Source organism: Salvelinus alpinus, chromosome 31 (genome assembly GCF_045679555.1).
Source record: "Salvelinus alpinus chromosome 31, SLU_Salpinus.1, whole genome shotgun sequence".
Lineage (NCBI taxonomy): Eukaryota > Metazoa > Chordata > Actinopteri > Salmoniformes > Salmonidae > Salvelinus > Salvelinus alpinus.
The window spans coordinates 5,346,757-5,363,065 of record NC_092116.1 but is presented as its reverse complement, the minus strand read 5'-3'; the positions used below and the strand labels follow the sequence as shown (position 1 = coordinate 5,363,065).

The window sequence follows — 16,309 nt, the reverse complement described above, 5'->3', positions numbered from 1 at the left end:
TTAGTTCTTTTTTTCTTCTCACCCATAGACTCATTTCCAACTCATAGAGAGGCAGACGGCAGATACAGATCTGTTTAGCATTTGAAACGCCAGTCAGCCCTGCTCAGCTTCAAATGGTCTGCTGGCCATTCACTTTCTTTCTCCTCTCTTTCGCTCTCGGTCTTTCCGGTCCCTGTCTCGCTTTCGGTCACTGAGGAAGTCTGCCTGACATAACTTCAGTCTTGTTCATTTTGATGTGGATGATTGGCCAGGAAATGATTGACACAGACCAGTAAAACTGGATGTAAGGAGTAGCCCAACGGCACACTGTATCCACCGCACAGGAACGTCAGAGTGGTAGAGAAATTGGAGAATTGATCTTTGCTCGGCTCACTGAAGCGAGGTTGTTCTGAAGAGACCTCTCTACCACTGAGGAAGAACATTGGGCTGTGTGTGTGTGTGTGTTGGGGAGGGGGGGGGGGGGGGGGGGTCGCTCACTTCCCTGTGTGTTATGGCTCACTGTGAATCTCTCTTTATACCGTCTTCTCCATGAATATATGTATGAATCTGGCTGTGAGCGAGTGTGTGTTCTATTGCTCCCTTGTCCCCATGCAGTGACCGGTGTGTGTGTGTGTGTGCGCATGTATGCTCAGTGTCATTTCCGATCAGGGTCTGAGTAAGGTCTTTATGTCCACTCCTACTCACACTGCATTCACTAGAAACACATCGATGAGACATTCGGATAAGGTTAGGCGGAAGCCACAAGACGCTTCTGAGGGGAGAACGGCTCACGAAAATGTCCGGTAGGAAGCAAATGGAATGGCATCATGAACACCTAGAAACCATGTTTGGTACGGTTCCACTCCAGTGATTACCAAGAGCCCGTTCTCCCCAATTAAAGTGCCGCCAACCTCCTGCGGTGGAAGTAAATAAACTGAAAATCCACAGGGAACGGTGTCCATGACAGCTACGGGAAGTCATTCCGCCCCCATGTGGCTTACGAAGGGACACAATGAATATCAATTTATGCGTCACTCCAGGTCATACGAACGTGCGTTTCTAATCAAATGCATATAGGGTAGATTCAACATCTCATCACCAATTGGCCTTGGAATTAAATCTCTGCAGTAGTTTTTGTTCCAAGACAGCATTTACATATCTCATTTTTTACATTTTATTCAGTAACCAAACAATCAAAATGCAGTGAGATCCCACAACTATTCTGGATGGTTCTGAAAGCTCCTCCACTGTTTGTTTATTGCCTGCATTCCTTTTTCTTGGAAGGACTTGACTTCAATCTTTAATGTCTTAGTCCAGAACCACATGGAATGGATAAAGGAATCCTTTTTCCTAACTTCCGTATCGTCTGCCCCGCGGGGGAGCGGAAAAACCCCCGCCATTTTTATCCCTCCATCTTGAGCACAGAACTAAAAGGTAATGTCTATCACCTATTTTGTTACACAAGAGATGTCCTGAAAGCTCCGTTTCAGTTTCACACATAAATCCAGTCAGTTATATTGACGCAATGGCATATACCTAATTCAGGAAACATCAAGCAACGATCTAAAGTAAAGACTAGTTAACATGCACAGAGCATTCAACTACATATTTTGTTCATCGTATAGACATGTTCATAGTAGCACTATAATGGAATTACAGTCGCATAAACCAGGAAATCAAGAATTCGGTGAAAAACATGCGATTCCATCTATATTTGATGCCTTTATTAAGCAAAAACATCATGTACACTTCTTTTTTAAAGACTTGTCTACAGTACAAAAACCACACATGTAAGATGTCGCGCTCTCACTAGCAACTTCACATCTGCTACACACACATCTCCCTTGCTGTCTGATTGTGACAGTGGGAACATGGGGTTTATTCGGTCATCTTCTTCAACTTGTTGGCTCTGCGCTGGGCCCCAGACTTCCTCTTGGAATTGGACTTCATGGGTTGTTTGGGCAGGTTCCTGCCTCCCTTGGCCTTGGATCTACTGGGACAGGAGAGAGAGAGAGAGAGAGCGAGCAAGTTGAGACACACTCGCACGTCAGGCCGCCAAACACAATCCGTACGAACACTAGTCGTTTAGACTGCATCAACACTGTACTGATATGGGTAGCACAGGTACTATAGATTAGTGTCTTGGGAAATAAGTTGTCAGCCCTGTGCGCGCCTCTGTGTGTTTAAGTGTCGTGTCTGGGTATATGACACCGGTAGTAAAACTCACTTGTTATCGGCCCTCCGTTTGTCTTTGAGGGGGCAGGCTTTGCGCTTGTGCTTCAGGCTGCCACAGTTGAAGCAGCCCTCCAGACCTGGGCTGTTCCCACAGGGGTGGTCTGGGAGGGCACAGCGGGAACAGGACTGGCAGTGGCGCCAGGCTGGGGAGGCGATGAGAGGGCAGAGGTACCAATCAGAACATCACAACCAAAATCATGAACATCGGGGTTTAACCGGGGGAGGGGGGGGGGGTACTGTGTGGCTCAGTTGGTAGAGCATGGCACTTGCGACACCAGGGATGTGGGTTCAATTCCCCGCGGGGGACCAGTATGATAAAGTGCATTTAAAAAACGTATTCATTCACAACTGTAAGTCGCTCTGGATAAGAGCGTCTGTTGAAAATGACAGTCTAGGAGATACTCACAAGGCTTCACACACTTCTGGCACTCTGAGCAGTGCTTCCACGTTCTCCCGTCCTGAAAGAACAAAGGAGAAAAAATTATGAAAAGCCTGATCGGTTGTGAAAAGTGACATCTGAAAGCTAACTATTTCATCAAGTTTAAAGTGTGCAGCCTCACTTTCCCCCGGCCTGCGACAGGGAAATGCATACCTTCGAAGGGCACAAGTTGCATTTAGTACAATGCTTGTTCCCAGACCACACATATCGCTGACAGACTTTGCAGAATCTAAAAGAGAAGCAAAGAGACAGATGAATCAAATGTAATCATGCCTCTTAAGAATTCCTCTAGAGATTTAATTGAAGTGGGAAAGTATTCATGTATCCAATGAGCTGTTAACTAATATTTTCCATCTTCCATTTAGGATAACATCTTACTATGGTTACATTGCAATAATATTTTAGCTCACGTGCGATAGGGAGAGGTGGGTTGTACATTAGGGAGGACGACGTCTCGCGAGGTCAGGTTGGTGTGTGTGTGTATATACCGTACCTGTAACCCTCCTCCCTAGGGAGAACAACGTCTCGTGGTGTCAGGTTGGTGAACAGGCGGACTGGGGACTGCTTTCTACCCGTTTTCCCATGTTTGTAGAGGGGATGGTTGTCGTAGTCCACCTAGGAGTTTGAGAAAGCACTACATAAATGCACGTTACGACCCATCGGTGTTCTCTATTCACGCAAATAGGCCAATTTGTCTATAAAAAAAAAGTGGATAAAGGTGGGTAACCTGGTAGTCTAGCATGGTGAAAGAGGGGAAGCACTCCAGGATGCGCGGCTCAAAGAAGTAGGGGAAGATCCACACTATGGGCATCTCCACAACACTGCCCTCGGAGGTCTGCAGTTTGTGCCAGGTCTCTGAGATCTGAGAGAAACTGTGGGCCAGAGGCTTCACCAGGCCCCCGAACGGAGGGTCGGACACCATGATCACCTTCTCCCCATCTTCCTCACCGAGGAAGGCGCGGAGGACCCCACTTGCCGCCTGTGTAAAAACAACACATGGATTTCAATTTTTATTTTTTAAATTGATTTATCTAAAGTCTCTAAGACAAACATTAAGGTTCAAACTTGTACCTGTCCTCCAAAAAAGTGATGATTGAACATGTTGTAGTGACAGAACTCATCCTGGCCATAAAACTGGGCATATCTGGAACAGACACAAAATGTTTTCATGTTACATTGGCTTTCAAATGTTTTTATTATGACGCCCACAGCAAGTCAATGATTGTGTGACATTGGCTCAAGGTGGGACCACTACTGTAGTTACCCTCCTCCTGTAGGCCAGAGAAAGTCAACACAAGTGTACGGGTGTAAATAGAACTTTACAATCGTGGCAAGATAATCACTGAAGGGCACACACACACACACTTTAGCTTGTCAATGCACCCGTTCCCTAGTTCAACCTGACACATTCCTTGCAGACTGACAGAACGGATCAGAAACAGGAAGAGAGTGAGCATCTCAGAAACATACCGCACATTATGATTACGCCAACGTCTATTTTGGGGGATTATAGGGCACAGAACGCTGCACGAGAGGCCTATATGCTAATAACTTAACACCACTCATTTGTGAACGTCGAGTCAAGAATGCATTAATTCAAGAGCAGCTAAATTATGCACAGAGAAACAGTTCTGCAATCAGCAATCCTGCTAGTTACGATTTTGTAGAATTAGCTGTATTTTTTTATGATAACGAAGCCTGGAGAACGCAGGTGTGTTGACAGACAAGCCTCGAGACCACATATACCAGCCTCCTAAAACCAGAGGCACTAGTTCACCTTCACAATACAAAAATCACACTGCCAACACATTGTTAGATTTGATTCGGATTTAAGCTACACCCACATACTGAACGGAGGGGATCGTCAATGCACAACGGTAGCGAATAGATTTGCGCCGCGTCTTAACTTCATGTGATTCCTACTGACAAGTGTGTACATCTTCTCTAAGCCACGGCAAAGAACGACCCAATGACCGAAGGTCAGACTGGTGGTGTCCTCTGGTCCAGATTTCTCTCTCAGCCCAGAGTGGTGCCATGGCTCCCCCTGTAGAATATCACGCGGTACTACAGGAAAAGAGGAGGCGCACCCTTCTCAAATCAAACCGTAATCTGCGCTGCTCGGTTATGTTGCCGACAAGGTAGCATGGTGCATCGTCCAGAAACATACATCTCTTCCCCATAAAATCTCCATTACATCGACAAAGTTCTACATCTCCAAACTAGTTTTCATTGGGAAGGCGGATGGAGCATTTATAAACGCTTTATCACTTCTGCATGTGAAAACAGAATCCTACTCATTACTCCACATGCTTAAATTACGTCACTTTTGTTTTGAGCCGACTCCATCGTGGGCTTTAAATGGGGCAGCTGGCACACGCCCGGGAGGTAGCCTGGTTCCAAAACGAATGCAATTAACTTTCACCCGGTGCGAAACACACCTACCAGGGCGCCCAGGACAGATTAATCGAATCCCCTCATTGTCTGTCTCTTCCCCTGTGACCATTCATAGGCAGACCTGCCACAGCCAGTGACAGGAGACGGACGAGGCATGTGCTTCTCTGGTCCACCCTGTCCTCTAGTCCACCCACCCCCCCCAGTTCGACAACGTCTGCTACACACTCGACTCTGCTGCCGCGACAACGGACCGACGCTACTGGGAGGCCGACGTCAGCTGCTGCTCCGCCTGGGCTGTGGGCGTGGCCTACAGCTGTCTGGACAGGAAGGGGCGGGACAAAGGTGCCAAGCTGGGGCGGAACAGGAACTCGCGGCACGTGGAGCTTTGAGTTGGGCGTCTCTCCGCCTGGCACAACGACAGGCCCGTGGCTTGCTCCACCAGCGGTGCCAGGTAGGGTGGGCGAGCGGTGCCAGGTAGGGTGGGCGAACTACGAGAAGGGCAAAGTGGCATTTTAGGATGCCGATTCGATGAAGGTGCTGCAGGAGTTTTCTGCAGGCCTGATGCCCGTGTTTGATAGGGTAAATCATCAGTTCACGGAGCCCCTCTACCCTGTGTTCCGCTTCCTAAGACCACCGGAGGGACAGGTGTGGGCTAGTCATATGGAGATACAGGACGTCAACACGCCCATAAACGTCAATAAGCGCATTCATGTACCATTTAAAGTGTGTGCTCAGCTCTAAATTCTTTCGATGCCTGTTCTGGTCACTCATAGCAAATGCTCATCGCTGTAAAAAAATAAATGCATTGTGTGATCCAATAAAATAAAACTGACCTGAAGTCAATGTCCAGTAGCAGAGTCTTCATGGGGTCACTCTTGCCCTCCTGATTTCTTAGCTTGATCAGCTCATGGAGTCTGGAAGAAACAGTGAATTAAACAATCGATCATACATAAAAACCCGAGCATAACAAAGCACTTGAATCTAATCTAATCTAAAATAGGCCATGTTCAAGAAAACACTCTGGAATGGAGTGAAACGGGGAGGTACTATGTGAACCAAACTGGCAAAACGCTATAATTAACACAATCCCCGTTTAAAATCAACGCGAGGGGCAAAACGTCTCAATTAAATCAAACCCCTCACCTGGGTGTTCCGACACAGAGCACCTTCCTGTAGCCCAGCTTGGCCAGGGTCTCCAACAGGAAGTGACAGCTGCGGTCGGCAAACAGGTACTGGGCGTTGCTCTTCTTGTTCTCCAGGGGTTTGAGCATTAGACTGGGCCTGCTCAGCCGGGCCTCTGTGATGTCATCAGCCTGCGACATCTTGTGAGAAGCGTGGATTTCCCATTCCCCTGGGAGGAGGAGGAGCTGACAGTCCTGGCAGAACCTCCTGCCTAGGGGGAGGGCAAGGAACTTTCTGAACCTGGATTGGAAGAGAAAAACGTTTTAATAGTAGTTGTAGCAGTATTTTTTATTAGTGGTAGATCTATTAGTAGTTGTACCACAACTTTTTATGCTGTTAATGTACTTATTAGACAGTAGTTGCCATCTTATTCTTGTTACTTCTTGTTACTTTCTTTGTTTTAAATTACACTTAAAGGAGACACTTCAAGAGACTACATCCTGCAAAATGTCAACTTAAATAAAGAAACCATGTTTTTGATTGGAAGAACATTACGTTAAGGTTGTGAGATCAGTAGAAAGCTCTCAAGTTAAATACTAATATGATCTTTCTGGCGTCTTAATACAAAAAAAAGGTACTTACAATGGAGCTGCTATCCACACACCTATTCTGTTCCATTCTAACTTGGAATGGAAAAGTTCCGTGGATAGAGTCCCCTTACAGGTCAAGTGTAGGCCATTTACCTGGAGCAGTACTCCTGATGGGTAAAACGAGGCATCTTTGACCGGTTCTCCTCCTCTCTGGCCAAAAGCCTGGCCTCCGACACCTACAACACAGACGCTCGAGTCACACACTTGGTGAAAAATAGGAGTGTAGCTAGCTATCTGCACGGCTAGACGCACAGGTATTGCATTGCAGTCAATCAATGGTTGCATGCCACACCATGGACTGTGCAGTTGGGCATCAGATGGCTACATCATGTGGTTAGCGGATTTTAGGCTTTGTTAGATCTGGCATGTGTCTGCAACGCCGTCCGTGAGGAACTCAAACCGAGGACTTCCAATAAGTCAAAGGCATCAATTAAGCTACCATAAAAATGACTTGTAGGCTATTGTAGAAGCCATTTTGGCCTACATATGTGGTTGTATAGTCTAGTTTGTCTGTCTTTGTATATTCTACTTAAATGTGTACCATATGTTGGGTCAGGGGTCACCGAACAGGTTTAAATCATATAGTTAACAAATATTACATTTGAAAAAGGACTCTGTTTACCATTTACACTGTCAAACTATGACATGAACCTACTGTAATTACATCTGACTATGGAATTCTTGCTATATTTGGTGCTAATAAATGGCCAGAAGAGTCGACTTAACTAAAGATCGATGCTGGAAAGTGGTTTGTTTTGCCGCAGTCTCTGAAAATGTCCAATCCCACCTGTGCCAGAGTGGCTATCAGGAACTTTGACTAGGTAGCTAAGCCACTACATGTACAGTGTATTCAGAAAGTATTCAGACCTCCTGACCTTCCACGTTTTGTTACATTACAGCCTTATTCTAAAATGGATTAAATTGTCCCCCCCAATAGATCATAATCACAAAGCAAAAACAGGTTGACAATTTTGCAAAAGTATTTATATATATATATTTAAAAAAATTATTATTAAATATTTACAGAAGTAATCAGAACCTTTATTCAGTACTTGGTTGAATCACCTTTGGCAGCGATTACAGCTTTGCGTCTTCTTGGCTATGATGCTACAAGCTTGGCACACCTGTATTTGGGGAGTTTCTCCCATTCTTCTCTGCATATCCTCTCAAGCTGTTAGTTGGATGGGGTGCGTTGCTGCACAGCCATTTTCAGGTCTCTCCAGAGATGTTCGATAGGATTCAAGTCTGGGCTCTGGCTGGGCTACTTAACAGAGAGATCGTCAAGGATCTCTCTGTACTTCGCCCCGTTCATCTTTCCCTTGATCCTGACTAGCCTCCCAGTCCCTGCCACTGAAGAACATCCCCATTGCATAATGCTGTCACCACCATGCTTCACTGTAGGGATGGTGCCAGGTTTCCTCCAGACGTGACACTTGGCATTCAGGCCAAAGAGTTCAATCTTGGTTTCATCAGACCAGAGAATCTTGTTTTGCATGGTCTGAGAGTCTTTAGGTGCCTTTTGGCAAACTCCAAGCGGGCTGTCGTGTGTCTTTTACTGAGGAGTGGCTTTTGTCTGGCCACTCTACCATAAAGGCTTGATTGGAGTGCTGCAGAGATGGTTGTCCTTCTGGAAGGTTCTCCCATCTCCACAGAGGAACTCTGGAGCTCTGTCAAAGAGACCATCGGGTTCTTGGTCACCTCCCTGACCAAGGCCCTTCTCCACCGATTGCTCAGTTTGGCCCGGGCTGCCAACTCTAGGAAGACTCTTGGTGGTTTTAAACTTCTTCCATTTAAGAATAATGGAGGCCACTGTGTTCTTGGGGACCTTCAACGCTGCAGACATTTATTGTCCTTTCACCAGATATGTGACTCGACACAATCCTGTCTCGGAGCCCTACAACCTCATGGCTTGGTTTTTGTTCTGACATGCATTGTCAACAGTGGGACCTTATATAGACAGGTAGCGGTCTTTCCAAATCACATCCAATCAATTGAATTTACCACAGGTAGACTCCAATCAAGTTGTAGAAACATCTCAAGGATGATCAATGGAAATAAGATGCACCCGAGCTCAATTTCGAGTCTCATAGCAAAAGGTCTGAATACTTATGTAAATTAAAGGTTTCCATTTTAAATTTAATACATTTGCTAAAATAAAAATACTTAACTTTGTGTCTGAATACTTCCCGAATGCAGTGTGTAAGCCAACTATATTTGCCAGTAAATAAAATTTGAAAAAAGCTAGCTAGTTAACTCGGTTACCTTATCATCTTCCCACTGAAAGAAATTGCATTCTTTTCTGTCTCTGCACGCTGAGCAGGCATAAAACCTCCGGCCTTCCTCCTCTCCTTTGCAGACCTTCTCAAACAACAAAGTTGGACCTGCATGGGGCAAGAACATCTGCATTACAGTATACATACTTCACCGAATAATTCATTTTTCATATGTCAATGGTAAAACACAACTTATAATATAGCTCGCTTTGGACTGTAGTTAGCTAGATAGTATATAACGTTATATCATAGATTCATATGGCCCTTTTCCCAAACCTAGCTAAGTAGACGCTAGCAAGCTAGCTAGCTAACTAACTTTGCAATCATTCAGATATTTGGGTACTTACCATGCACACACGATGGTGCTTTTCTGTCTCCCTGTTGAAGGACGATCTCTATTCCAAAGCCGTCTTCATCTGATCCTTTTAGTTGCATGTTCGTAAAGATGAGCGTAACCAAATATATTTCCTTGATCAAAATATTATACGCATGTCTCTCCTGCCATGCTGTCAGTCGCGAATATTCGACGTCACTCAAGGATGTGCCCCTCCATATCGCGTTACGTAGTTTTTTTCTTCTTCGATGAGGTTTAACGGCGGTTGGCATCCAATAAATGTTTCATTACCGCCACCTACTAGACTGGAGTAAAACTCCCTTATACTTTGCTTGAAAAAATAATACAAAATGAACAAATACCCTGCCACCTAACACTACACTCTCAAAAAAATACAAAAATCTCCCCCCTACTCCACTATTTAAATCTATTTAGCCCTACCTCAGGCCAACAACCTGAAAGGATTGGACACCACCACTTAACACACCCTGTAACTCTTCTGATGTGAAGTCTCGCACACCCAAATACCTCTCTGCAGCTGCCACCACAACCTCAATTTTCTGCAACTTACATCCCTGCAGTACAGTTGATAACCAATGCTATAAATGCTAAAAATCCAATCTTACTGAAACATATATCACTTGTTGGCCTATCCCTCTGGTACAGATCTACTGCTCACTCCACTCCTCTCAGGATCCCTCTCCCTTGACCCATCTTCCTCTACTTTCTTCACTGCCTCAGCATATGACAACTTCTGCACTACTCTAACCCTGGAAACCTCAACCTGCCTCTCTCGCACGGGACATTTCTGATCCCCAGCCCCATTGGCACCCAGACAATTAACACATACCACTACCTTCCCCAATGCTACACATTCCTTTGTCTCATGCTCTTCTGCACACTTCTCACACCTAGGAACCTCCCTCCTACACACTGCTGCCCATAAGCTTGACACCTGTGACAACGTAATATATTCGGCATAAAAAGCTAGTACAGGATAACTTATATGTCCTAACATCACTTTGTCATGCAGACTCAACATCAAAACTCAAAAGAACAGACAATGACTCTTCTGTTTCACAACTCACGCCACCCTGTCACGACGAGCATCACAAACACCGGGAATCTTCCCCTTCAGTTGGTCAACTTTTGCATTTACTGCTACCCCAGGAATCACTCCTTTCAATGGCACCCTTTTCTTGAGAGCAAAACAATTCACATTTCTTGCCCCCCCATTCGTTTAATGAGGAGCACCTTCTACCTCTGACCAGCAGAAACACAAACAATTATTACAAGACCACTCCTGGTTACCCTCACTGATTCCACAGCGTCCAACTCTGTTTTCACCCACACTGAAACCACAAATGGATCAGCCAAAAGGCAAGGGTCCACTTCTTCCAAAAACTTCACTCCTACCGTCACAGACTCATCTTTAACCTGACCCTCGGTGCAAGCCTCGGGCTCTGAGAACTTCACCACGCCTACCACCTCCAATACTTCGACCTCATTCACTTCCATTTCTCCTCCTGTCTCCAGCTCACTCGGCTTACACTTTCTACCATTCTTCTTTAACAAAATATCTCCCTTTTTCTGCCATTTTTAACCGACTCAAGCTCACCCTCTTCCTCCCTCTCTCTCTTAGAGCTCCTCTGCCTATTTTTCCCTCCATTCCTCCTCCTTATTCCAAGTATACATAAGTCTCCTTATGATAATACTGCACTTCTCCTGACATACATCTGGTTCTTGCCTTCTCAAGGGATTCCATTTTACTGTCTGTCACAATCTCCGTACAATAAGCACGATCCCCTCGGGATGTAACGCTCGACAGTGCATCCCACTTATAAAGCAGCTGCTTCGTCTTGATGCACTTTTTTATCAAAAGCTACTGCAACGCTTTTCCATTTCAAACAAGCGCACTCTTCCAACCACCGTCTTCGCTAGTCACCCACCTCCATATCACGTTACATTGTTGCCACCCTAAAGTAGAAATGAACTCAGCAAAAAAAGAAACGTCCTCTCACTGTCAACTGCGTTTATTTTCAGCAAACTTAACATGTGTAAATATTTGTATGAACATAACAAGATTCAACAACGGAGACATAAACTGAACAAGTTCCACAGACATGTGACTAACAGAAATTGAATAATGTGTCCATGAACAAAGGGGGGGTCAAAATCAAAAGTAACAGTCAGTATCTGGTGTGGCCACCAGCTGCATTAAGTACTGCAGTGCATCTCCTCCTCATGGACTGCACCAGATTTCCCAGTTCTTGCTGTGAGATGTTACCCCACTCTTCCACCAAGGCACCTGCAAGTTCCTGGACATTTCTGGGGGGAATGGCCGTTAGCCCTCACCCTCCAATCCAACAGGTCCCAGACGTGCTCAATGGGATTGAGTTCCGGGTTCTTCGCTGGCCATGGCAGAACACTGACATTCCTGTCTTGCAGGAAATCACGCACAGAACGAGCAGTGTGGCTGGTGGCATTGTCATGCTGGAGGGTCATGTCAGGATGAGCCTGCAGGAAGGGTACCACATGAGGGAGGAGGATGTCTTCCCTGTAACACACAGCGTTGAGATTGCCTGCAATGACAACAAGCTCAGTCCGATGATGCTGTGACAGACCACCCCAGACCATGACGGACCCTCCACCTCCAAATCGATCCCGCTCCAGAGTACAGGCCTCGGTGTAACGCTCATTCCTTTGACGATAAACGCGAATCCGACCATCACCCCTGGTGAGACAAAACCGTGACTCATCAGTGAAGAGCACTTTTTGCCAGTCCTGTCTGGTCCAGCGACAGTGTGTTTGTGCCCATAGGCGACATTGTTGCCTGTGATGTCTGGTGAGGACCTGCCTTACAACAGGCCTACAAGCCCTCAGTCCAGCCTCTCTCAGCCTATTGTGGACAGTCTGAGCACTGTGGAGGGATTGTGGGTTCCTGGTGTAACTTGGGCAGTTGTTGTTGCCGTCCTGTACCTATCCCGCAGGTGTGATGTTTGGATGTACCGATCCTGTGCAGGTGTTGTTACACATGGTCTGCCACTGCGAGGACGATCAGCTGTCCGTCCTGTCTCCCTGTAGCGCTGTCATACACGGAACCCAAACCGGCTGCGCGCGTGCGCCATCGTGCGCTATCGTGCATAAATGTATTTTGCCCCCCCACACCAAACGCGATCACGACACGCAGGTTAAAATATCAAAACAAACTCTGAACCAATGACATTAATTTGGGGACAGGTCGAAAAGCATTAAACATGTATGGTAATTTAGCTAGTTAACTTGCACTTGCTAGCTAACGTTAATTTGTCCTATTTAGCTAGCTTGCTGTTGCTAGCTAATTTGTCCTGGGATATAAACATTGAGTTGTTATTTTACCTGAAATGCACAAGGATCTCTACTCCGACAATTAATCCACACATAAAACGGCCAACCGAATCGTTTCTAGTCATCTCTCCCCTTCCAGGCTTTTTCATCGTTTAAATTATATGGTGATCGCATCTAAACTTTCATTGTATTACCACGACTACCGGCAAAACAGTTTGACTTTCTAACACCCACGTGGGTATAACCAATGAGGAGATGGCACGTGGGTACCTGCTTCTATAAACCAATGAGGAGATGGCACGTGGGTACCTGCTTCTATAAACCAATGAGGAGATGGCACGTGGGTACCTGCTTCTATAAACCAATGAGGAGATGGGAGAGGCAGGACTTGCAGCGTGATCTGCGTCAGAAATAGGAAGGAGTTCTATTTTAGCCCTTGGCGTCGCAGACGCTCGTTGGCGCGCGCGAGCAGAGTGGGTGCAATAATTGAATAACATGGATTTCTAAATTTATTTTGTGACGCTCGCGCACGCGACGTGTCCGGTCTGGTCAGCATGTAAGGCACGTTCACGCAGATGATCAGGGACCCTGGGCATCTTTCTTTTGGTGTTTTTCAGAGTCAGTAGAAAGGCCTATTTAGTGTCCTAAGTTTTCATAACCGTGACCTTAATTGCCTACCGTCTGTAAGCTGTTAGTGTCTTAACAACCGTTCCACAGGTGCATGTTCATTCATTGTTTATGGTTCATTGAAGAAGCTTGGGAAACAGTGTTTAAACCCTTTACTGTGAAGATCTGTGAAGTTATTTGGATTTTTACGAATTATTTTTGAAAGAAAGGGACGTTTCTTTTTTTGCTGAGTTTATGAGGTTATGATGAACAATGTAACCAATGTTTCATCTAAAAATGTTAACTTAGTTGCAACATTGTATATTGCGCTTGTTTTCATCTGGACGAAACGAGATAGCAGCATTGCAGTAAAGCCTGCTCTTTGCCCACCAGGCCATACAAAAAGCATAGGAAAATAAAATCCTTAGACCTTGAATAAGACTTTAGGCTACTGCAGGCCTACTGTACTGTTCTGTATTGTACTCTATACATAGTGTTTTAAAATGTATTGATTTCTAATAGATTTCAAATGAAGAATTGTTGTTTATGAGGTTATAATGGATTCCAATTATTGTGTATAATAACTCAATTAATAATTGTATTGATTATCAGTCACAGCCATTGTGCATTTCCATCACTTGAATGTTGGAAATTAAAAGTGATGTAGGCCTTTGTAAAATGTCTATAGGCTAATATAATAGGCCTAACATAATATGCCTATAGATAGGCCTAAGAAAGGACAACAATAATATTAGGGGAATTTACTTCTCTCTGAAGAACTAGACATCACTCCAGGCTACAGCATTGTGTCCAAAACATTGGCTGATAAATGACCGTTTTATCTCCCTTTTCTACGACAGACAAAAGAGCAACTTCGGGAATAATATATACCGACGTTGTTGCAGTGCCTCGCACAGTGCAACCCAACACGTTTTGTCTACACTGCGTCGCAGTCGTACCACTCGGAAATTGAAATCACTTGAACACTGGTTTCTATTGGTATAAACTCAATTTCCCAGACGCCCTTGTTCGTGGGGAGCCCAGTGGCGCTGTTGAGGCGCTATTGATCGCCTGGTTCGCCTGGCTCGAGGGATGCTACTGCTGAAGCAGCGACGCAAGCGTCAAGCGCGACCGTACGCCCACACCCAACCCGTGCTTTCGGGAAAGGGAGTAAAACATTACTGTACCGCATAATACGATATTGCTATATGCCAGTATCAGCGCTTATTGACGGCGGCAGAAAATTTCATAGCTTTGACATTGTATTATAGGCTACATCTCTGAAGGGACATAGGGGAGTCGACTTAAGCATCTTCTGCAGGGAGGCATCATCAATGTGCAGTCTACACTCCTGACCAGATGTGTGTCGTTGAATGAGGCTATATCCACTGTACATCGGATTGTGAAGAAACAGCCTGGGATTACCATGAGCACAGGTAAAGTCTTATTCTAGCCTATACTAGACTATAGTCTATATGAGTCATGGTTTGATGATAGCAATTCTATGACAATTACCAGTTTTTATGCTGCCATTGTCATCCTCCTATGGCACTATCAGATATTACACAGCAAAGCGGTTACTGAATCAAGACATGCATAATGATAGTCATATAATATCCATTGACAATGTTTACACTAACATGTAAAACACACTGCAGATACCAATCTAAAACAACGGTCCTAATTGAGCTATAGCTCTCCCACTGTGAAACACCATTTTTATGGCTACAGTATGTGGTGTAGAAACGCCCACTAGGCGTCTACTTCCAGGCATCACTGCCTTTGCGTTATGTTGCAATGCAGTCTCCCCACATCGACAGGGTCATCATAGCTACATTGTCTGGAGCTACAGGCTGATACACTGGTCTCACGTGAGGACATCAGTGTTTCAAGTCTGCTATGTGTCCATCCTATGTGATATTAGATTACTACATATGAATGACAACGGGCATGAGAAAAAGCACTGTACAGTAGCTGAATAGTTGAGTAGAGAACATCATTGTTAGTAATACCATCATGTCAAGAAGAAGACTCACTGTGTGATGAGCGTAGGCATCGGGCGCCTTAACCCAGCATTCAGTTCACCCCTTTTGGCGGCCCCCCTTTTGTAGGCCTGTGGATCCCCCCCCCCCGCAAAAAAAAACATTTTTTTTTAGGACATTTTTTTTAGGAACTAAGTCGCCTAGAATAGTAGAATACAAAATCAATTCAAATACATTTTAATTTGTCACATATCCCCCGAATACAACAGGTGTAGGTAGACCTTACAGTGAAATGTTTACTTACAAACCCTTAACCAACAATTCAGTTTTAAGAAAAAGAAGTGTTAAGTAAAAATAGATAAGTAAAGAATTTAATAAAAATAACAAATAATTAAAGAGCAGCAGTAAAATAACAGTAGCGAGGCTATATACAAGAGGTACCGGTACAGAGTCAATGTGCGGGGACACTGGTTAGTCGAGATAATCGAGGTAGTATGTACATGTATATGTACATGTAGGTAGAGTTAAAGTGACTATGCTTAGATAATAAAAAGAGAGTAACAGCAGTGTAAAAGGGGGGGGGGGGGGTAGCCATTTGATTAGCTGTTCAGGAGTCTTATGGCTTGGGGGTAAAAGCTGTTAAGAAGCCTTTTGGACCTAGACTTGGCACTCCGGTACCGCTTGCCGTGCGGTAGCAGAGAGAACAGTCAATGACTGGGGTGGCTGGGGTCTTTGACAATTATTAGGGCCTTCCTCTGACACCGCCTGGTATAGAAGTCCTGGATGGCAGGAAGCTTGGCTCCAGTGATGTACTGGGCCATATGCACTACCCTCTGTAGTGCCTTGCAGTTGGAGGCCGAGCAGTTGCCAACCAAGCAGTGATGCAGCCAGTCAGGATGCTCTCGATGGTGCAGCTGTAGAACTTTTTGAGGATCTGAGGACACATGCCAAATCTTTTCAGTCTCCTG

The 16,309-nt window shown here is 45.1% G+C and overlaps 2 protein-coding genes across 3 annotated transcripts in view; one reads left to right on the top strand and one right to left on the bottom strand.

Moving 5' to 3' along the window:
• Positions 1–1,688: 1,688 nt before the first annotated feature.
• On the bottom strand, positions 1,689–9,635 carry LOC139561159 (rRNA N(6)-adenosine-methyltransferase ZCCHC4-like). Of its 2 annotated transcripts, none has more exons than XM_071378069.1 (12): positions 9,440–9,635; positions 9,082–9,200; positions 6,913–6,995; positions 6,191–6,469; positions 5,881–5,961; positions 3,725–3,797; positions 3,381–3,632; positions 3,147–3,268; positions 2,807–2,882; positions 2,621–2,672; positions 2,207–2,357; positions 1,689–1,972 (listed from the first exon to the last, which is right to left on the bottom strand). In XM_071378069.1, exons 1-12 carry the CDS (start codon positions 9,525–9,527, stop codon positions 1,858–1,860), a joined length of 1,491 nt encoding a protein of 496 aa, XP_071234170.1. In that variant the 5' UTR covers positions 9,528–9,635; the 3' UTR covers positions 1,689–1,857. The 2 variants fall into 2 exon arrangements, with proteins under 2 accessions (XP_071234170.1, XP_071234171.1); XM_071378070.1 differs by having other exon boundaries at positions 1,689–1,969.
• Positions 9,636–14,432: 4,797 nt separating this feature from the next.
• The window catches only part of LOC139561870 (actin-binding LIM protein 2-like), a 111,929-nt gene continuing 110,052 nt past the window's right edge, over positions 14,433–16,309 (top strand). The window contains exon 1 of the mRNA XM_071379221.1: positions 14,433–14,795. Coding sequence (XP_071235322.1) covers positions 14,786–14,795 — 10 coding nt within the window. The 5' untranslated portion in view covers positions 14,433–14,785. The remainder of the gene's footprint in view (positions 14,796–16,309) is intronic.